Source organism: Neoarius graeffei, chromosome 15, assembly GCF_027579695.1.
Source record: "Neoarius graeffei isolate fNeoGra1 chromosome 15, fNeoGra1.pri, whole genome shotgun sequence".
NCBI classification, from domain to species: Eukaryota; Metazoa; Chordata; class Actinopteri; order Siluriformes; family Ariidae; genus Neoarius; species Neoarius graeffei.
The window spans coordinates 23,257,816-23,281,656 of NC_083583.1; the positions used below are offsets into that span (position 1 = coordinate 23,257,816).

The 23,841-nt window shown below is 46.7% G+C and overlaps 1 protein-coding gene across 1 annotated transcript in view; it reads left to right on the forward strand.

Annotated features, from left to right (window-relative positions):
* Positions 1 to 1,111: 1,111 nt before the first annotated feature.
* LOC132899284 (NACHT, LRR and PYD domains-containing protein 12-like) overlaps positions 1,112 to 23,841 on the forward strand; it is a 28,140-nt gene continuing 5,410 nt past the window's right edge. Inside the window, exons 1-6 of the mRNA XM_060941043.1 lie at positions 1,112 to 1,283; positions 2,016 to 2,132; positions 2,321 to 2,437; positions 2,597 to 2,654; positions 4,057 to 4,252; positions 11,005 to 12,772. Coding sequence (XP_060797026.1) covers positions 1,231 to 1,283; positions 2,016 to 2,132; positions 2,321 to 2,437; positions 2,597 to 2,654; positions 4,057 to 4,252; positions 11,005 to 12,772 — 2,309 coding nt within the window. The 5' untranslated portion in view covers positions 1,112 to 1,230. The remainder of the gene's footprint in view (positions 1,284 to 2,015; positions 2,133 to 2,320; positions 2,438 to 2,596; positions 2,655 to 4,056; positions 4,253 to 11,004; positions 12,773 to 23,841) is intronic.

Sequence of the window (23,841 nt, forward strand, 5' to 3'; positions counted from 1 at the left end):
TGACTCTCCAACAGCAGATAGTCCTGTATGTCTCACCTTTAGCTCTCCTGATCACAAGTCACATTGACAGAACCTGCAAAATCTCCAAGAGAAGAAATGAACATATTTTCAGACCATCTCTGACTGAGTAAAGGGTGTTAAATAGATGATTTTGTAAAATAATGCAGATTAAATATTAATCTGAAATGCAAATGTAACTATAGGAAACAGAGCTCCACATCAAAAAATAATGGAAAGTTAATGTTATAATAGCAGTAGAACAGTCTTTGTGTCTGCAAAATATGGAGAGGTTATATAAACCACAGTTATGTGGTTTAGAGTAGTTCAGGTACGTTAGGTGGCTGGACGGCATGGGCATGGCTTCATTAAAAGTAACATATGAACTGTTTTTTTTCCTATTATTTTTTATTTTTCTTTCATATCAAGTGAAAAGAATGTTACAGCCTACATGGATCAAACACAGGATAGTTTGACAAAGCTCTGCCATTTGATTATAAAGCTGTGTGGTAATCTAAATCTTCTGAAATACATGCTTGCCTGTATTCCATGAGACTATCCGTGGTTGTGTGCACACACTCCAAAAGGTCCACATAATGGAAAAAATTACCCATCCAATCCATTAAGCTGGCTACAGCCCTGTTTTGTCTGTATGTTTGATGATTTTTTTTCTCTTCTCCCCCCCCCGAAAGCTGTTGACAGTTGACTTAGAAAGGCAGCTGAAAATTCCACCTCACATCACTCAGATTTCATTAAGACCAGACATTAATCTGATCTTGGAGACCAACAAACGGATCATCCTGCTGGAGCTCACAGTGCCTTGTGAGGAGACAATGAGGGGAGGCACAGGAGAGGAAGAAGACCAAAAATGCAGAGGTGTGGGTGTGTGTTCTGTCCTCCTCCACCCTCTACTTGGAAATCTGATTAACCCAGTCAAGCTGGTTTGAGTTAAAATGAAAATCCATTTTGCAGGGAAAGGACTGTAAAAGGTTTCAGGAGAAAAACGCATTAAGTATTTCAATCTCAAGTTATAATATATGAAATGTTGTGAATCTACACTAGATGAAGAACAGTTCATTTGATTTTTACTGAAGTTGTAACTTACACAGTTTACTGTAGGACTTGATTTCCCTGTGAGTGAACCGAGTGATGATACGGAGTTAGATTTAACACACCTGTGTTGGCGTGAAGTACATTCTCTCTTTTGGTTTATGGGTATAATCTGAAGGAGACATGGCCTCCAAAATGAGAGTTTCTGGGGAACAGGACACAAAGAAAGACAAGAGGTGAGTGAAGGGTGTGACTCTGTGAAACATAAATATTCTCGCATTCACCAACACTAAACAGGTCAGACTCTGAACACTGATGTGTTTCTGTGAAAAGTGATTTGTGAAGAGTTTAATTCAGCAGCTTTGGATAAATGTTCAAAAACCAGTTGATTAGTGACATTAATCTACTGAACAACACATCTAACCCCCAGTTATCCCTGCAGCTAAAGTATGAAGCTGAAAGAATCATATCAATGTTAAAAAAAGAAATGTCAGCTTTCAAAGACCATTTAATTATTCAGTATTGTTAGAGAACAGTAATGATGATGCAGTCATTGTGTGTATTTAGTCTGAACGCTGGATTATGCATATGAAGTTAAATCCATCATGAAGAGGAGCAAAAAATTAATACGTTATTAAAAATGTATATTTAATAAACTAAAAAAAAGATTAAGTGAGAGATCAGATTCACTTGAACCCAGCTGTGTGTCTATGAAGCGTGAAGGGTCAATGGATCGTCCAAGAGACTTTAGAGACACAGACTGTGCAACTGATCTGAGGTGAGGACATGTGCATTGTCTCTGGGGGGCATTGGGTAACTCTTTACTTTATTAAATAATATACATGTATTAAATTATGTTTTGCCCCTTTTCATGATGTATTTAACTTCATACGCATAATCCAGCATTAATGAACATGTACAAGTTACATTAGACATTTTAAACAGCACCGTTTACTTCTATGCCATAGATCATCAAAGAGGAAGAGATCAGACTCACCTGAACCCAGCTGTGTGTCTATGAAGCGTGAAGGGTCAATGGATCATTCAAGAGACTTTAGAGACACAGACTGTGCTACTGATCTGAGGTGAGGACATGTGCATTGTCTCTGGGGGGCATTGGGTAACTTTACTTTATTAAATAATATACATGTATTAAATTATGTTTTGCCCCTTTTCATGATGTATTTAACGTCATATGCATAATCCAGCATTAATGAACATGTACAAGTTACATTAGACATTTTAAACAGCACCGTTTACTTCTATGCCATAGATCATCAAAGAGGAAGAGATCAGACTCACCTGAACCCAGCTGTGTGTCTATGAAGCGTGAAGGGTCAATGGATCGTTCAAGAGACTTTGGAGACAAAGACTGTGCTACTGATCTGAGGTCAGTACAATTTAGTGTGAGCGCAATGTTTTATCACTCACTCACTCACTCACTTAAACATCTCTCAAATATCTGTGTATTCACTGGGTTGTGTTTGTAGTTATGAATAGGATTTACAATTCATATTAAACTTTTAACAAGTGTTTTGTTTGTTCATAGACCACAGAAGAACAAATCAATCATCACTGAGAAGGGGCATTTGAAGGCCATATTCAAGGTGCGTGTGTGAGAGATATTTACAAATCCCAGCATTTTTGAGTAATCATTACACCTATTCCACTCTCACTGCAATGTGACAGACCAAAATACTAAGCAACACCAACAAGGCCCTGTCCACACGGCAACGGATTCAGGTGAATCCGATACAATTGTTTATCGTTTCGGCCTGGCGTCCACACGGTACCAGCGTTTTGGGTGCTCCAAAACGCAATCTTTTGAGAACGGGTTCCAGAGTGGAAAGATCTGGCAACGTTGCCGTTGCGAAGTCGTCTGGATGAGTAGAACGGATTTGTTTACGATGACGTCACAACCACATGACTGTGAGTGCTTCACGCCAGGTAGAAGTGTAACGAACTCGATGCGAGTTGTCAACAAATCCTATAACTTGGTTCATGAAACGCACTTACAAAATATTTTCACTGTGAATATTTATTGTGCAATGGTGCAAAGTGAGAGAGAGAGAGAGAGAGAGAGAGAGAGAGAATAGCCCTTAGGGCAGAGTCAATCCCGCCAGCAAAAATAGGGAAAAAAAGGAGCGATCTCACCTCTTCAAATGTTGGTTTAAGTCCTAAAATACATTCCTCAAAAAGGGCGTAGAAGAACAAATTAATCCATCAACGTGTAGCATTCAATTTATTCTGGACCATTAAAGACGCCGCCTTCCGCGTAGAATCATACGTCATCCTCGACGCCATATTGGATGGGTCAAAGCGGAGAATAAAGATGCCTCATTCATGTGCTGCGTTTAACTGTACCAACAGGTTTACCGTCCAAACGAGATCACATGGGATTACCTTTCACAGGTGAGACTGGAAAAATACTTTTCATTGTATTTGGTCATTATAATGTAATTTTACGAACAGATTTTTCTGACTTTGTGGCTAATATGAAGTCTCGCGCATAATAGTTTATGCGCATGCGTCCTTACTTCTATTGTTCTGGTGTCTCTGAAGGGACCGTCTTACAGCGCCCCTAGAGGTGTGGCATGTGTATTGCATCGTTTTCAGCAAGCATTGCGTTACCATATGGACCTGATATTTTACTGATCGTTGCCCATTTGGACGCGATATTTTTTAAAATAACATCTCGTTGCCGTTGTCATGTGGATGTAGCCCAAGAGAGAACCTAAGGCTACATCCACACGACAATGGCAACGAGATATTTAAAAAATCAAAGAATCAAAGAGTCACCTTCTTTTAACTCATCTGTGCTCTCAGCTGAAACCAGGTTGTCTGGATGCCCCGCCTATTGAACAGGCCGGGAATACACAATTATAAATCCCAAAGCTGTGTTTGGTGCAAAACTGTATATTTATTACATCTGCTTGGAGAAGTTTTATGATCAAACAGACAAAAATGTAGTTTTATAGTGTTCTGTATTTTTTTCCTGTATCACATCAGGATCTGGAGCAGAAATTCATCACCATGATAAAGAAGGAACTGAAGAGGTTTAAGAAGCTCCTGAGTCCAGATTCCCCAGCATGCTCCGAGAGGGAGGTGGAGGATCAGAGCAGTGTCAGAGAGGAAGTGCTGAAGATCACACTGCACTTCCTGAAGAACATGAACCACACAGATCTCGCTCACACACTGCACAACAGTAAGAGCTCTGAGTCATGACTTTAAATTGATCAATTTACATTTGGTTGATATTTAAATATGTCATATTAAACTTATCAAGCGGAATAAGTTAGTGATAGAGCTCTGAAATTAGTTTTATTTTGCAATGTATGTTTTTGCTTGTAAATTGTAGTCATTAATAGGAAATATTACAACCCCGATTCCAAAAAAGTTGGGACAAAGTACAAATTGTAAATAAAAACAGAATGCAATGATGTGGAAGTTTCAAAATTCCATATTTTATTCAGAATAGAACATAGATGACATATCAAATGTTTAAACTGAGAAAATGTATCATTTAAAGAGAAAAATTAGGTGATTTTAAGTTTCATGACAACACATCTCAAAAAAGTTGGGACAAGGCCATGTTTACCACTGTGAGACATCCCCTTTTCTCTTTACAACAGTCTGTAAACGTCTGGGGACTGAGGAGACAAGTTGCTCAAGTTTAGGGATAGGAATGTGTAGTGGTTCAATACTGGTGGGTGGAGCACAGAGGACGGCAGAACAGAGATCAGGTCCCACTTAGCGTTTATTGTCACACCTTTCAGTCTAACAATTTACTCAAACAGACACACACACATGACGAGTGTCTCGTTCAGGGTTGAGCTCCTCTGCTGTCTGCTCTCCCTCCTTATATAGGGCGCGGTCACTGGGAAGACACACAAACACAGGTTAATTGCTCTCAGGTGTAGTGATTCTGCCACTCACCTTCCCTGACTCCGCCCTCCTGTCACAGACCGGCGCTTGACCACGCCCCTGCTGCCACATACCCCCACCGCCCGACTCAGGCCGGGTGGCTGTCCGGCCTGCAGCCGACTCCCCCCCGACGGGAGAGGAAGTCCGCCACGACCATCTGCGCCCCGGCCTGTGGACCACCTTGAAATTGAAGGGTTGGAGTGCCAGATACCAACGGGTGATCCGCGCGTTGGCATCCTTCATGCGGTGGAGCCACTGGAGGGGCGCGTGGTCCGAACAGAGGGTGAAAGGGCACCCCAGCAGGTAGTAACGGAGGGCGAGGACCGCCCACTTGATCGCTAGACACTCTTTTTCAATTGTGCTGTAGCGCCCCTCACGCACTGACAGCTTCCTGCTAATGTACAGGACGGGGCGGTCCTCCCCCTCCACCTCCTGGGACAAAACCGCCCCCAGCCCTCTGTCCGACGCGTCGGTCTGCAACACAAAAGGGAGAGAAAAGTCAGGGGAGTGTAATAGTGGCCCCCCACACAGTGCAGCCTTTACCTCAGAGAAAGCCCACTGGCATTGCTCCGTCCACTGGACCGGATCTGGTGCCCCCTTTTTAGTGAGATCAGTCAGCGGGCTGGTGACGTCCGAATAATTAGGTATAAACCTATGATAACAGCCAGCCAGCCCCAGGAACTGTCTCACTCCCTTTTTGGTCTTGGGCCTCGGGCAAGCCGCAATCGCTGCTGTCTTATTAATTTGGGGACGCACCTGCCCGTTGCCCAAGTGGAAGCCCAGATACCGTACTTCCATCCGCCCAATCGCACACTTCTTTGGGTTGGCTGTGAGACCTGCTCGCCTCAGCGACCTAAGGACGGCCCTTAGGTGTTCCAGGTGCCTCGGCCAGTCATTACTATATATGATGATGTCATCAAGATAGGCGGCCGCATAGGTGGCGTGGGGGCGGAGGACCTGGTCCATCAGCTGTTGAAACGTAGCGGGCGCCCCAAACAGCCCAAACGGAAGTGTGACGAATTGGTGTAACCCAAACGGTGTGGAAAAGGCCGTTTTGAGTGGAGTCAAGGGGATCTGCCAATATCCCTTCGTCAAATCCAGTGTCGAATAAAAGCGAGCCGTGCCTAGTCGATCGAGCAACTCATCAATACGAGGCATTGGGTACGCGTCGAATTTAGACACCGCGTTGACTTTTCTATAGTCCACACAGAACCGGACCGACCCGTCGACCTTGGGTACCAAGACCACCGGGCTGCTCCAGTCACTGTGGGACTCCTCGACGATGCCCATTTCGAGCATGGTCTGAAGTTCTTCCCGAACCACCTTTTTTTTGTGTTCGGGTAGCCTGTAAGGGCGGCTATGCACTACCACCCCCGGGGGCGTCTCTATGTGGTGCTCTATGAGGTTAGCACGACCGGGCAGGGGCGAGAACACATCCGAAAACTCGGTCTGCAACTGGGCGACCTCCGTGAGTTGGGTCGGGGAGAGGTGGTCTCCACAGGGGACCGGAGAGGTACGTGATGCCAGTGTCCCTTTTTGAACCTCCAGCCCCAGCTCCGCCTTCTCTGGAACCACCGACACCAACACCACAGGGACCTCCTCGTTCCAGAGTTTAAGCAGATTGAGGTGGTAAATCTGTAGCGCCCCACCCCTGTCCATTCGCCTCACCTCATAGTCGACGTCCTTGACTAGCCGTGTGACCTCAAAGGGTCCTTGCCACTTGGCGATCAATTTGGAGCTCGATGCGGGCAACAGTACGAGTACCTTATCTCCTGGTGTGAACTCTCTAAGGCGCGTACCCTTGTTGTACAGGCGGGTTTGCCGTTCCTGGGCCTGCCGCAAATTCTCCTGAGTTAGGTGGGTGAGCGTGTGGAGTTTTGTGCTCAGGTCCATAACGTACTGAATTTCGTTCTTGCTTTGTGAAGGTCCCTCCTCCCAATTTTCCCGCAGCACGTCCAGGATGCCGCGCAGCTTATGCCCATATAATAATTCGAACGGGGAGAACCCCGTGGAGGCTTGGGGGACCTCTCGCACTGAGAACAACAAGGGTTCGAGCCATTTATCCCAATTACGTGCGTCCTCACTTACGAATTTTTTAATAATATTTTTGAGGGTGCGGATCGGCTTAATCCCCAATAACCCATACAGTTCGCGCAGTGTTCGTGACATAAACGTAGTGCCTTGATCAGTCAGAATCTCTTTCGGGATTCCAACTCGGGAGATGACGCGGAAGAGCGCCTCTGCAATACTGCGTGCTGAGATATTGCGCAGAGGCACTGCTTCCGGGTATCGCGTTGCATAGTCCACCAGAACTAATATAAAGCGGTACCCTCGTGCTGACCGATCTAATGGCCCGACGAGATCCATCCCAATTCTCTCAAACGGGGTCTCGATCAATGGAAGAGGGCGCAAAGGCGCTTTTGGAATGGCCGCTGGATTTACTAACTGGCATTCGCGGCATGCCGTACACCACCTACGGACATCGCCGCGAATCCCCGGCCAATAGAATCGGGCCATTATTCGGGCTAGTGTTTTATCCTGCCCCAAGTGTCCAGCCATGGGATTAAAGTGAGCCACCTGGAATACCAATTCCCGGCGGCTCTTCGGAATTAAAAGCTGCGTGACTCGCTCTTTAGTTTGAGTGTCCTGTGTCACTCGGTATAATCTATCCTTCATAATCGTGAAGTAGGGGAAGGACGGGGTGGCATTCGGCTGGAGCGTTTGACCATCGATTACTCTCACTTGGTCAAACGCATGCCGCAGAGTCTCGTCTCGCGACTGCTCTAATGGGAAATCTGAGAGGGATTCCCCAATAGAGAGAGGAGGAGCCGGCGGCTCCTCACTCTGACGTGGAGATGACGTAGATGGCTCTGCGACAGCTGCTCCCGCCAAAGCGACACCGGAACCTCCCCCTGTCAAATGGCAGGACCCACTCTTTACTAGGCGTGTCATTAAACCCCGAAATCCCGGCCAATCAGTCCCCAAAATTAAAGAGTGGGTAAGGCGAGGATTAACCGCCACCTTCACTATAAATTTTTCCCCTCTGAAAATAATGTGGACCGACACCAAAGGGTAGCGGTGAACATCCCCGTGCACACACAACACCTTCACCCCTTGTGCTCCCCCCAATGCCTCGTTTTGAACCAGGCTTTGGCGAATTGAGGTCTGATTACAACCAGAATCCACCAACGCCTGATATGTAGCCCCTTGGATACTCACCGGTATGCGATACGCTCTGGCCCGATCGGGGGCGGCCTCTGGTGCGTCGGGGATCCGAACCACCTCGCCCACTTCCATTGCCGTGCACTGCTGTTGAAGGTGGCCCAGCTCCCCGCAGCGCCAGCAAACCGGCCCGGGCTTTCCCTCTGCACCGGTGATCTGGGGCTCACTCACCTGAGGTGGGGGAGAGACAGACACAGAAGGGAGAAACGGGAGGGCACCGCGGGTGCAGCGGGCCGGCTGGGGTGGTGCCGGCCCCTGCCTCCGCTGTGGGGGAATGGGACAAGGACGGGACACAGGAGGAGGGGGAGAGAGAGAGAGAGAGAGAGAGAGAGAGAAAAGAGGAGAGAAGAGAAGATCCCATCTGCTGTCCTGCTGCCGGGACAGCCGCCAAATGGTCCTCCGCCAGCTCGACTGCCTGATCCAGCAACACCGGGCGGTGGCACCGGACCCACTCCGCAGTTCCTGCTGGCAAGCGAGCGACGAACTGTTCCAGCGCCACCTGGTCGATGATTCCTTCGGCGTCGCGGTTGTTGGCCCTCAGCCACTGCCAGCAGGCGTCCCGGAGCTGATGGCCAAACGCAAACGGCCGGCCGACTTCCCCCAAGCGCAGCGTGCGGAAGCGCTGGCGCTGCTGTTCTGGAGTGCGCCCTACGCGCTGGAGGACAGCCCGGCGGAGGTCCACATAGGCCAGCCGGCGGTCGGCGCGGAGCTGTAGCGCGGCCAGCTGTGCTTCTCCCGTGAGCAGGGGGAGGAGGCGCGCCGCGCACTGCTTCATCGGCCACCCCGAGGCTTCGGCGACTTGCTCAAAGAGCATGGTGAACGCCTCGGGGTCGTCCTGCGGGCCCATCTTGGTTACGGTGAGGGGAGACGGGCCCGCGATAGGAGCGCTGGTGGACCCTGCCGACGTGAGGAGGTGCCGGGACGCCTGTCGATCTTCTTGCTGGGCCAACACCAGGGCCTTGAACCGCTGTTCCTGCTCCTTTCGGAGGGTGAGTAGCACCTGGTGCTGGCTTTGCTGGGCCGTGGCAAGGGCGTGGACCAGTTCAGCGAACGGGGAGGACTCCATGGGGCTGTGAGGCTGCTGTGCTCCAGATCCCGGGTTTCAGCACCACTGTAGTGGTTCAATACTGGTGGGTGGAGCACAGAGGACGGCAGGACAGAGATCAGGTCCCACTTAGCATTTATTGTCACACTTTTCAGTCTAACAATTTACTCAAACAGACACACACACATGACGAGTGTCTCGTTCAGGGTTGAGCTCCTCTGCTGTCTGCTCTCCCTCCTTATATAGGGCGCGGTCACTGAGAAGACACACAAACACAGGTTAATTGCTCTCAGGTGTAGTGATTCTGCCACTCACCTTCCCTGACTCCGCCCTCCTGTCACAGACCGGCGCTTGACCACACCCCCGCTGCCACAGAATGTTAACCCATTCTTGTCTAATGTAGGATTCTAGTTGCTCAACTGTCTTAGGTATTTTTTTGTCGTATCTTCCGTTTTATGATGCACCAAATGTTTTCTATGGGTGAAAGATCTGGACTGCAGGCTGGCCAGTTCAGTACCCGGACCCTTCTTCTATGCAGCCATGATGCTGTAATTGATGCAGTATGTGGTTTGGCATTGTCACGTTAGAAAATGCAAGGTCTTCCCTGAAAGAGACGTCGTCTGGATGGGAGCATATGTTGCTCTCAAACCTGGATATACCTTTCAGCATTGATGGTGTCTTTCCAGATGTGTAAGCTGCCCATGCCACACACACTAATGCAACCCCATACCATCAGAGATGCAGGCTTCTGAACTGAGCGCTGATAACTTGGGTCATCCTTCTCCTCTTTAGTCCGAATGACATGGCGTCCCTGATTTCCATAAAAAACTTCAATTTTGATTCGTCTGACCACAGAACAGTTTTCCACTTTGCCACAGTCCATTTAAACAAGCCTTGGCCCAGAGAAGACATCTGCGCTTCTGGATCATGTTTAGATACGGCTTCTTCTTTGAACTATAGAGTTTTAGCTGGCAACGGCGGATGGCACGGTGAATTGTGTTCACAGATAATGTTCTCTGGAAATATTCCTGAGCCCATTTTGTGATTTCCAGTACAGAAGCATGCCTGTATGTGATGCAGTGCCGTCTAAGGGCCCGAAGATCATGGGCACCCAGTATGGTTTTCTGGCCTTGACCTTTACGCACAGAGATTCTTCCAGATTCTCTGAATCTTTTGATGATGATACGCACTGTAGATGATATGTTCAAATCTGTATTGTCCTTGGTGGACAATAAAGATTTATTCTATTCTATTCTCTTTGCAATTTTACACTGTCAAACTCCTTTCTGATATTGCTCCACTATTTGTCAGTGCAGAATTAGGGGGATTGGTGATCCTCTTCCCATCTTTACTTCTGAGAGCCACTGCCACTCCAAGATGCTCTTTTTATACCCAGTCATGTTAATGACCTATTCCCAATTGACCTAATGAGTTGCAATTTGGTCCTCCAGCTGTTCCTTTTTTGTACCTTTAACTTTTCCAGCCTCTTATTGCCCCTGTCCCAACTTTTTTGAGATGTGTTGCTGTCATGAAATTTCAAATGAGCCAATATTTGGCATGAAATTTCAAAATGTCTCACTTTCAACATTTGATATGTTGTCTATGTTCTTTTGTGAATACAATATCAGTTTTTGAGATTTGTAAATTATTGCATTCCATTTTTTTTACAATTTGTACTTTGTCCCAACTTTTTTGGAATCGGGGTTGTAAAATATTTAACATTGTGCTCAGTGATTTTGCATTAAAACACGTTTTTACTTTATTAGAGTCTGCAGTCTCTGTGTACCAGCAGAAACTCAAATCCAACCTGAGAGAGAAGTTGAAAAGCATTAACGAAGGAATCTCACAGCATGGAAGCTCAACACTTCTGACTGAGATCAACACAGAGCTCTACATCACAGAGGGTTGGAGTGGAAACGTCAATAAGGAACATGAGGGGAGACAGATTGAGACGGCATCCAGGAGACCAGCAACACAGGAGACACCCATCAAATATAAGAATCTCTTTAAAGACACATCCATCAGAAGTGTGCTGACTAAAGGAGTTGCTGGAATTGGAAAAACAGTCTCTGTGCAGAAGTTCATTCTGGACTGGACGGAAGGAAAAACAAATCAGGACATCACCTTCATGTTTCCACTTCCCTTTAGAGAGCTGAATCTGATGAAGGATAGAAATCTCAGTCTGATGAATCTTCTTCACCACTTTTTCCCAGAAATGAAAGAATTACAATTAATAGACTGTGATAATAATAAAGTCCTGTTGATCTTTGATGGTCTGGATGAGTATCGACTTCCTCTAAATTTCCAGAACAATGAGAGATTGTGTGATGTGACAGAGTCAGCCTCAGTGGATGTGCTGCTGACAAACCTCATCAAGAGGAACCTGCTTCCCTCTGCTCTTCTCTGGATAACCTCTCAACCAGGAGCAGCCAATCAGATCCCTCGTGAGTGTGTAGATCAGGTAACAGAGATACAAGGGTTCAGTGATCCTCAGAAAGAGGAATACTTCAGGAAGAGGATCAGTGATCAGAGCCTGGCCAATAAAATCATCACACACATGAAGTCTTCAAGAAGCCTCTACATCATGTGCCATATCCCAGTCTTCTGCTGGATCTCAGCCACTGTTCTCGAGAGACTGTTGGGTGAAGCAGAGAGTGAAGAGGTCCCCAAGACTCTGACTCAAATGTTCACACACTTCCTGATCTTTCAAATCAAACACAAGAACCAAAAGTACCATCAGAAACGCGACCCTGATCCTCAGCAGATCAGAGAGAGTATCCTGGCACTGGGAAAACTGGCTTTCCAACAGCTGGAGAAAGGAAATCTGATCTATGAGGAAGACCTGAGAAAGTGTGGCATTGGTGTGAGAGAAGTGTCAGTGTACTCAGGAGTGTGTACCCAAATATTCAGAGAGGAGTTTGGGCTTTACCTGGGAAAGGTGTTCAGCTTTGTACATCTGAGTGTTCAGGAGTTTTTGGCTGCTTTATATGCGCTTCTCTCCTTCAAAAGAAGTGAAACAGAACAACAAACCATTGATCGGTCTGATCTTTTCAGCAAGACAAACATGTGTGATTTCCTCAGGAATGCAGTGAACAAGGCCTTACAGAGTGAGAATGAACACCTGGACCTGTTCCTCCGCTTCCTTCTGGGTCTCTCACTGGAGTCCAATCAGACTCTCTTACAAGACCTACTGCCCCAGAGAGTAAGCAGCTCTCATAGCAGACAGGAAACAGTTGAGTACATCAAGGAGAAGATCAGGGAGAATCCATCTCCAGAGAAATCCATCAATCTGTTCGATTGTCTGAATGAACTGAATGATCATTCTCTAGTGCAGGAAGTTCAACATTACCTGAACAGAGGAGTGTTTGCTCCTCTCAGTGGAGTCAGTCTCTCTCCTGCTCAGTGGTCAGCTCTGGTGTTTATGTTACTGAACTCAAAAGAGGAGGTGGATGTGTTTGATTTGAGTAAAAACCACCCATCAGAGAAACATCTTCTGAAGATGCTGCCAGTGGTCAAATTCTCCAGAAAAGCTAAGTAAGTAATTTCACAATTGTTTCATAAATGTAGTTTGTTATTTTATATTAACACCAATTACACTGCACTGATTAGTATCATGTTTATCATTAATTACAATAATCATCCATCCATCTATTTTCTATATTGCATATCTGTCAAGGTCATGGAGGAATCTGGAGCCAATCCCAGTTAATTTAAAGGTCATAGGCAACGGTTTTCAATTTATGCACATTTAAAACTTTATATGTTAAAAAGCCCTCTGTAATTTTCTTCTGGTCCCAAGAAGTATTGTTAATAAGTAATAATTAAAATAAAGTTAGCGCAGATCATGGCGAATTTCTGTTTGGCTATTTTCGTGACCACTCGGTGCGTGACGTCATTTAAGACAAACAAACCGCTTGAGTTGAGTCCACTTCCATGTATTTTCATTGCCGTTTGGCTTGAGTGCAGATGTGCGTTCAGGACCCCCCCAAAAAAAAAAAAAAACATGCCTTATTGTTGTGCAGTTACCTGTAACAGTGGGACTGGTTCAGGAAGAAGGTTTTACCTTTTTCTGAGAGAGGAGAAGAGGCAAAGAGAGAGGATTGGCTTTTTCCAGAAGAGGAGAAGAGGTGGAACGAGAGGGTTGATTTTTTTCTGAAAAAGGAGAAGAGGCGGAGCAAGAGGGTTGGCTTTTTCCGTAAAAGGAGACGAGGCAGAGAGAGTGGATTGTGCGCGTGAAGCCAGAGGGTTGGGGGTTTTTTTCCGGAAGAGGAGACGAGGCGGAGAGAGTGGATTGTGCACATGAAACAAAATCAAGCAGTCAAAGAAGAAACGACCCAGCAATGCTCAAGCAAAAAGGAGAAGGTTGGAGGTTACTTTTGCTTGCAGTTGACAAGTCAAGAATCCCGAGGGATCCTGTACAATCATTATGGAAAAAATGAGAAAGGGATATTTCCTCGCTTAGAGTAGGCTATAAATAGTATAATGCCCCAGATGGCAGGCTAATGTGGCCTACCGGCGCACTATCAAGTAATTGTTACCTATATCCACTAGGGAGGGCGGTTTAATTATTCTTCAAAAGGGCTCTTATTTAGTATTACAACGAAAGTAGGAATTTATCATAACTACCAGGATAAATCGTTTGGGCGTGAGTCTTGTTGAGGTCCGGGGTCACCGCGATCAGAGTTGGCCGAGTCGCCGTTCGATTCCGAGGCCGCACAGTCAAACCAGTGAGCCACATTCACTGATTACTTCGCAACGACCATAGGTTCATACATATATGGTTTCACCTCTTGATATTCAATTTGGAGAGTTCCTACTTCAAAATCACTACCGCTTTCAGACATTTTGAACAACCTCTCACGACCACGTGTGCTTGGTTCGCAGGTAAACACAGAACTGCTCCCAGTCTGTTTGGCTTAAATGATGCCACGACGACAGTCCCCTGGCGGTGAAAGTGCCCATAAGTGAGATGTAAATATCCTTCGGAAATTGGGGAAAACAGTATATTTTAACCGTTTTATTCAATTTTAGGGTGCAAATTAGACACTAGGAAGACTGAATTCACTTTTTGGGTCTTTCTTCTCGACAATAAAACTTGATATTCTACGTTTCACCTTCGACCATTGCCTATGACCTTTAAGGTGGGAGGCGGGGTTCACTCTGCGCAGGTCACTAATCTATCACAGGGCTACACAGAGATAAACAGCTATCACACTCACATTCACACCTATGGAGGATTTAGAGTAGCCAGTTTACCTGATGCACATGTCTTTGGACTGTCAGAGGAAACCCACACAGACATGGGGAGAGTATGCAAGCTCCACACAGGTTCAAACCCAGACCCTTTTTGCTTTGAGGTGACAATGATAACCACTGCACCACCCTGCCGCCCCTTACTCTAATCAGTTCACTCTTATTCTGTATGTACAGTGGATACAAGTGTACACACCCCATTAAAATGATAAGTTTTGAAATTATATATCATGATCTCAGGTTTTTCTGATGTGTAAAAAAAAAAGATCATGATATATAATTTCAAAACTTATCATTTTAATGGGGTGTGTACACTTTTTATATCTACTGTAAGAAGAATGAAGGAGTTTGTTGAGAGCACCAGTACATACATGGCTATTTTTTTCTCTTTGGTGAGGTTTTTTTTTTCTCCCTACTCACCTTTGTATTTTTAAATACCAAATCTAATTACTGAGGGAAAATAAGATTGTCACAACCCAAAGGCCACGGAAACAGATAGGACCCAATATGCAACTATAGGAAATGAGAGGAAACATACCTGAGTTGTTGATTTGTGAGACAGGCAGACAGGTGACAGGCGCAGCAGCACAATACAAGACCAATTTAGGAATATCCCGGAAGACGGTGTTCAGTCCCAAAAATTAGCAAGAAAAATTGTAAACCCAAAAACACAAAGTCCGAAGCCAAGACATAATGAAAGGTCCCAATCCAAAAACGTAAACAAAGTCCGAAGCCAAAGTCACAAAATGGCAGGCAAAAATCGTAATCCAAAACCGGAAACAAAGTCAAGGAACAGAGTGTGAGCGAAACAAAACGTATAGAGAGTATTTATCAGTGCTGCGTGAACCTTGGTGTGTTTATATGGGCTAAATGATAACAAACACATAGCAGGTGTGCTAATGCAGCGTGGGGAGAACTGGGAAAAATGCAAAGCGCAAAGGCGCAGATCAAGGTCTAGATTCTAGAAGTTCCGGGCTGGATTGTGACAATTGTAGACTGTAAGACTGAACTTTTTTCTATCTTTATAATACATTGGGACAAATTACTCGATTCTGATTGGTCAATCAAGGAGGGCTTTTTTCCCTAACAAGGGGCCGTATTTCTGAAATGCTATTGGCTAGTTCATTGCTTGGTTACGGTTACAAAAATTAGCAAATTTTATCAACAAAATGGCTGACTTTGCTGACTCAGCAATGCCGCGTTTCGCTGTATTTGATGAAGAAATGATAAACCAATTGAAAGCTGCAAGCGAAAATGAAAATACCAAAAAAGTATGAATTTTTGCCTTTCCATGTTTAAGAAAAGGGCCGCAGAAAGACAAATAAACAACTCTCTAGTGGCATATGAATGAAAGTATGAATTTGGCCCTATATATTATAAACAAGTAATCGTATGGTTCCTCGTAAAATTAAGGATCAATTTCATTCATGATTTCAAAATTTCACGACTCGGGCAATTTTTGAAACTTCGAAATCACTCATGAAATTAATCCTTAATTTTACTCGGCCCCATATGATTACCTGTACTAATTCTGATTTATTCTACACTCAGTGTCATATTCATTGAAAAACACAATCAAAATAAGATCAAATGTCTATAAAATATACACCCCTCAGATAAATCATGAAAGTGAAATAGAGAAAATATATCAAACTCATCTCATCTCATCATCTCTAGCCGCTTTATCCTGTTCTACAGGGTCGCAGGCAAGCTGGAGCCTATCCCAGCTGACTACGGGCGAAAGGCGGGGTACACCCTGGACAAGTCGCCTGGTCATCACAGGGCTGACACATAGACACAGACAACCATTCACACTCACATTCACACCTACGGTCAATTTAGAGTCACCAGTTAACCTAACCTGCATGTCTTTGGACTGTGGGGGAAACCGGAGCACCCGGAGGAAACCCACGCGGACATGGGGAGAACATGCAAACTCCGCACAGATAGAGACACAGATATCCATACTCTGTTTTAACTGCAGATCTGGACTGCATGATGTAGCATGAATATTGTATTTTATAGTGAAATGTGTGTGTGAGACCGCAGCATGGCAACTGAACTAAAACATCATTCTGACTAAATTCATCATTGTCCTAAGTATTGTTCACAAATGTTCTTCACTTGAATCGTATTTTGTTCAGTCATGTATTTGTGTTACCTTCTTCACAGTGCCTGAAACATGTAAAGCACTCAATCCTAGAAAATCTGCAGAGCCAGATGGTTTAGATACTTACTTCTTCAACCTTCCATCTTAAACCTGACTTCTTAAACCTCCTGCTGCTCAAAGATGGAGAATCCTGTCATCTTAATAACTGTAGACCAATATTAAATCATCTGCTCTTGCCAAAACACTGGAACTTTTCATAAGTGAACCATTAAAGGAACATTTATATAGTGAATACATGACTACATGAATACCAGTCTGGTTTCAGAAAATGCCAGAGCACAACTACTGCCGCTGTGAAAGTACAACCCCAATTACAAAAAAAGTTGGGACGCTGTGTAAAACAAACAAAAACAGAATGTGAAAATTTGCAAATCACGGAAACCCTGTATTTCATTGAAAATAGTACAAAGACAACATATAAAATGTTGACACTGAGAAATTTTCTTGTTTTTTGAAAAATATACACTCATTTTGAATTTGATGTCAGCAACACGATTCAGAAAAGTTGGGGCAGGAGTAACAAAAGACTGTAAAAGTTGTGTAATACTAAAAAAAACTAATTAGGTTAATTTACAACAGGTCAGTAAGATGACTGGGTATAAATAAAGCATCCCAGAAAGGCAGAATCTCTCAGAAGTAAAGATGGGGAGGGGTTCACCGCTCTGTGAAAGACTGCGTGGGCAAACAGTGCAACAATTTAAGAATAACGTTCCTCAATGTAAAACTGCAAAGAATTTGTGGATCACATCATCTATGGTATATAATATCATTAAAAGATTCAGAGAATCTGGAGAAATCTCTGTATGCAAGAGACAAGGCTGAAAACTGACACTGGATGCCTGTGATCTTCAAGCTCTTAGGAGACACTGCATTAAAAGCAGACACATGTTTGTCATGGAAATCACTGTATGGACTCAGGAACACTTTAGAAAATCATAATTTGTGAAAACAGTTCATTACTGCATCCACAAATGCAAGTTAAAACCATATATACACTACTTAAAGGGCTGATGACACGTTTTTGACATCTTTGGCGATGTTTTATAACATAAAAAGTAATTCCCGATGATCCATATATTAATTCACGAAGGCGCCTATTTTACAAGTTATGATAAAAAACGCTGCTATTTGGGCAAATTTGACGGGGCTGCAGCACCCAGGAGACGAATGAGGAGGAGGAGCTATATGACGTCAGCGAAAGAATCTTCCTCCTAACTTACCAGTTTGTTGTTGATGCGACAGGTGTTCAGTTTATCATTATTAGTATTATATATATATATATATATATCATCTCATTATCTCTAGCCACTTTATCCTTCTACAGGGTCACAGGCAAGCTGGAGCCTATCCCAGCTGACTATGGGCGAAAGGTGGGGTACACCCTGGACAAGTCGCCAGGTCATCACAGGGCTGACACATAGACACAGACAACCATTCACACTCACATTCACACCTACGGTCAATTTAGAGTCACCAGTTAACCTAACCTGCATGTCTTTGGACTGTGGGGGAAACCGGAGCACCCGGAGGAAACCCACGCAGACACGGGGAGAACATGCAAACTCCACACAGAAAGGCCCTCGCCGGCCCCGGGGCTCGAACCCAGGACCTTCTTGCTGTGAGGCGACAGCGCTAACCACTACACCACCGTGCTGCCCCATATATATATATATAGTTATTATGCCTTTGCGTTGTGTTGCCGGCTTTTGCTCCAAAACCCACAAGGATGGGGTAAGTTTATTCAAGTTTCCCAGAGATCCCGAGCTGCATGCGAAGTGGGTGAAGCAAGTCAGGCGCACTTGTGACAAGTGGGAGCCCTCACCAACATCCATCATGTGCTCTGAACAGTTTGATTTGGATTGTTTTGACACCCTTCCCAGCTTAAAAGAATCTCTTGGGTGTTCAGTTCAGCACAAACGTGTGTTGCTACCATCAGCAGTGCCTACAGTATTCCGGAGGGGGTCTACTAGTAGCTATGCCGGATCCAGCAGTCGCCTGGGACAAGGCGACTCCTCCAAAGACAGTCCTCCTGTCAGAACATGTGTTGAGAAATGACATAAGATAAAGGTACGGAGAGCTATAGAGTGCTCCGACATGATGCTAAAAATAGTAACCATGCGGTCTGCACAGCCATCTTGGAAGTGACTCGCTCCAGAGCGCTCATAGAGTACACATCATAGAGTACACATTCATGATAATCATAAATGTAATCATAAAGTCGGCGTGATATCAGTCATGTATTTGCTTGTGAAAGCTTGCGGCTTTCATGTAACTGCCGCCTAGCAACGAGAGGCAAAGGGTAAAGAGGGTAGGCTATCATAGATTCTATTCGGAAGAGATCAATACATGATTGCTTAAAAATTAGGTATTTTAACAATTTGCATCTGTTTTGTGATTATCGTGACACTTGTGTGTTATATAGAACTGTATGTCTTATCAGCACATCGAGGGTCTTCCACCGGAGGCTTTAGCAAGTACTCGTAGCAACACTACACTTTACCCTTTGCCATGCGTTGTTAGGGAATGGTAGCAAGTACCCCGATGACCGACTTCAAGAATATGTAGAAAAAATTTAGAAATTATACTTTCCAAAAGTCATTTGAGCTTAGTGTATTGCATTTCCATTTATACTGTAGGTTCTTGCTGATGTTTTTGCGGAGTATGATGCAGCTGCTGAATCAGAAGCTGCAGAGTTTGTATGTACTAGTTGTGAACATTCACATTATTATCAATCTCATTTATTTAAAATCAGATAAAATCATGCCATCATGATCACTGCTTAAAGTACCAGTATTTGATTGTTGAAGAGCTAGCACTAGAAAGTTCACCGGCGTTTTCATGCGCCATTTCCATTGAGTAGAACAGCCAGTGAACCGCAGCGTGTTCTTCCGCTGACGTCACAGCATGGCTGCGAGCCACGGACCCAGTTTTCTTGCGCTGTGCAATTAAAAGTTGGATATTCGCGTAACAACAGCTTCTTTTCACGTAATTATAACAGAAATCTAACATGTTTGCCATGTTGTATAGTTTATTTAAGAAATTGCATAGAGTCATGTTCGTGTCATCAGATCTTTAAGGAAGGCCGTCTGTCTGTCTGTTCACCTATGCAAATCGACATGGCTGGACGCACATACTCCATACTTTGCACCTGGATTAGCGACACCCCAGAGGGGCCCAAGACAACATTTTCAATTTTCCAAACCATGGGATGAGTGTTAATCCAACACACTATTAATTTCGCATAGGCTACATGTTCACACTAACACACTGCATGCAGCCTTGGCGGGGAATCTTCTCCCTAACTCACCTTAGAGTTTCGATTGTATGGGACCTCGCAGAGCACCATTCAGAGGAAATCAGGTTCACAGGCAATAACTGCTAGTATAAACAATATCCAGAAACACCACCACCTCCTCTGGGCCTGAGCTCTTTTACAATGGACTGACACGAAGTGGAAAACTGTCCCGAGGTCTGACGAATCAAAAGTAGAAATTCTTTTTAGAAATCATGGATACCACGTCCACCAGGCTAAAGAGGAGAGGGACCATCCGGCTTGGTATCAGTGCACAGTTCAAAAACCAGCATCTGTGATGGTATGAAGGTGCATTAGTGCACATGACATGGGCAGCTTGTACATCTGGCAAGGCATCATTAATGCTGAACGATATACGCGTTTCAGAGCAATGTGCTGCCATCCAAACAAAATGTTTTTTGAGGGAAGGCCTTCCTTCTTTCAGCAAGGCAATGCCAAACCACTTTCTGCACATGTTGTCATGTTTGGCTATAAATATGTCATGTTTGGGAATAGGGTGTTTGTCTTCAAATTTTGGAAAGACGCACTCTCCCCTCCTAGAACTGCCACCTTATTGTGGTGGAGGGGTTTGTGTGCTTGAATGATCCTAGGAGCTATGTTGTCGGGGGCATTATGCCCCTGTCAGGGTTTCCCAAGGCAGACAGGTCCTAGGTGACAGGCCAGACTAAGAGCAGTTCACCAAAACCCCTATGGAGAAAAATCTGAGGACCGTGACGTCGCCCGGGATGACGCAGCCGGGGCCCCACCCTGGAGCCAGGCCCGGGGTTGGGGCTCGTATGCGAGCGCTTGGTGGCCGGGCCTTTGCCCATGGGGCCCGGCCGGGCTCAGCCCGAAGAGGTGACGTGGGCCCGACCTCCTGTGGGTTCACCACCCACAGAGGTAGCAGTAGGGGACTGGTGCAATGTGGATTGGGTGGCAGTCGAAGGCAGGGGCCTCGACGACCTGATCCCCGGACACAGCGGCTGGCTGTTGGGACATGGAATGTCACTTCGCTGGGGGGGAAAGAGCCTGAGCTTGTGCGGGAGGTTGAGAGGTACCGGCTAGAGATAGTCGGGCTCACCTCCACGCACAGCTTGGGCTCTGGAACCCAGCTCCTCGAGAGGGGCTGGACTCTCCACTTCTCTGGAGTCGCCCGTGGTGAGCGGTGGCGGGCTGGTGTGGGCTTGCTTATAGCTCCCCAGCTCAGCCGCCATGTGTTGGAGTTTACCCCAGTGAACGAGAGGGTCGCCTCTCTGTGCCTTCAGATTGGGGAGATGGCTCTTGCTGTTGTTTGTGCCTACGGCCCAAATAGCAGTATAGAGTATCCGGCCTTCTTGGAGTCCCTGGGAGAGGTACTGAGGAGTGCTCAGACTGGGGACTCCATTGTGTTACTGGGGGACTTCAATGCTCACGTGGGAGATGACAGTGACACCTGGAGGGGCGTGGTTGGGAGGACCGGCCTCCCCGATCTGAACCCAAGTGGTGTTTTGTTATTGGACTTCTGTGCTAGTCACGGTTTGTCCATAACGAACACCATGTTCGAGCATAGGGGTGTCCATAAGTGCACGTGGCACCAGGACACCTTAGGTCAGAGGTCAATGATAGACTTTGTAGTCGTTTCATCTGATCTCCGGCCCTATGTCTTGGACACTCGGGTGAAGAGAGGGGCTGAGCTGTCAACTGATCACCACCTGGTGGTGAGTTGGATCCACTGGCGGAGGAGGAAGCTGGACAGACCTGGCAGGCCCAAACGTATGGTGAGGGTCTGCTGGGAACGTCTGGCCGAGCACTCTGTTGGGGAGATCTTTAACTCCCACCTCCGGGAGAGCTTTTCCCAGCTTCCGAGGGAGGCGGGGGACATTGAGTCTGAGTGGACCATGTTCTCTACCTCCATTGTGGACGCAGCTGTTCGGAGCTGTGGCCGCAAGGTTTCCGGTGCCTGTCGTGGTGGCAATCCCCGAACCCGGTGGTGGACACCAGAAGTAAGGGATGCCGTCAAGCTGAAGAAGGAGTCCTATCGGGCCATGTTAACCTCCAGGACTCCCGAGGCAGCTGACGGGTATCGGCAGGCCAGGCGTGCTGCAGCTCGGGCAGTTGCGGAGGCAAAGACTCGGAACTGGGAGGAGTTCGGGGAGGCCATGGAGAAGGACTATCGGTCGGCCTCGAAGAAATTCTGGCAAACCATCCGGCGCCTCAGGAGGGGGAAGCAGTATTCTGCCAACACTGTTTACAGTGCGGGTGGGGAGCTGTTGACCTCGACTGGGGACATTGTCGGGCAGTGGAAGGAATACTTTGAGGATCTCCTCAATCCCACCGTCATGTCTTCCACTGAGGAGACTGAGGCTGATGACTCAGAGGTGGACTCGTCCATTACCCAAGCCGAAGTCACTGAGGTGGTTTGCAAGCTCCTCGGTGGCAAGGCACCGGGGGTGGATGAGATCCGCCCTGAGTATCTCAAGTCTCTGGATGTTGTGGGGCTGTCTTGGTTGACATGCCTCTGCAACATCGCGTGGCGGTCAGGGACAGTGCCTCTGGAGTGGCAGACTGGGGTGGTGGTCCCTCTTTTTAAGAAAGGGGACCGGAGAGTGTGCCCCAATTATAGGGGAATCACACTTCTCAGCCTCCCAGGGAAGGTTTACTCCAGGGTACTGGAGAGGAGAATTCGACCAATAGTCGAACCTCGGATCCAGGAGGAACAATGCGGTTTTCGTCCTGGTCGCGGAACACTGGACCAGCTCTATACCCTTCATAGGGTGCTCGAGGGTTCATGGGAGTTTGCCCAACCAGTCCACATGTGCTTTGTGGATCTGGAGAAGGCATTCGACCGTGTCCCCCGTAGTATTCTGTGGGGGGTGCTTCGGGAGTATGGGGTTCGGGGCTCTTTGCTAAGGGCTGTCCGGTCCCTGTACGAACGGAGCAGGAGTCTGGTTCGCATTGCTGGCAGTAAGTCAGACCTGTTCCCAGTGCATGTTGGACTCCGGCAGGGCTGCCCTTTGTCACCGGTTCTGTTCATAATTTTTATGGACAGAATTTCTAGGCGCAGCCAGGGGCTAGAAGGAATCCTGTTTGGGAACCACAGGATTTCATCTCTGCTTTTTGCGGATGATGTTGTCCTGTTGGCTTCTTCAAACCAGGACCTTCAGCATGCACTGGGGCGGTTTGCAGTCGAGTGTGAAGCGGCTGGGATGAGAATCAGCACCTCCAAGTCCGAGGCCATGGTTCTCGACCGGAAAAGGGTGGCTTGCCCTCTCCAGGTTGGTGGAGAAGTTCTGCCTCAAGTGGAGGAGTTTAAGTATCTCGGGATCTTGTTCACGAGTGAGGGAAGGATGGAGCGTGAGATCGACAGGCGGATCGGTGCAGCCTCCGCAGTGATGCGGTCGCTTTACCGGTCCGTCGTGGTGAAGAAGGAGCTGAGCCAAAAGGCGAAGCTCTCAATTTACCGGTCGATCTACGTTCCGACTCTCACCTATGGTCATGAGCTTTGGGTAATGACCGAAAGGACAAGATCGCGGATACAAGCGGCCGAAATGAGTTTCCTTCGCAGGGTGGCTGGGCGCTCCCTTAGAGATAGGGTGAGAAGCACAGTCACTCGGGAGGAGCTCGGAGTAGAGCCGCTGCTGCTCCACATCGAGAGGAATCAGCTGAGGTGGCTCGGGCATCTTTTTCGGATGCCTCCTGGACGCCTCCCTGGGGAGGTGTTCCAGGCATGTCCCCCCAGGAGGAGGCCCCGGGGAAGACCCAGGACACGCTGGAGGGACTATGTCTCTCGGCTGGCCTGGGAACGCCTCGGTGCTCTTCCCGAGGAGCTGGCCGAGGTGTCTGGGGAAAGGGAAGTTTGGGCTTCCCTGCTTAGACTGCTGCCTCCGCGACCCGGTCCCGGATAAAGCG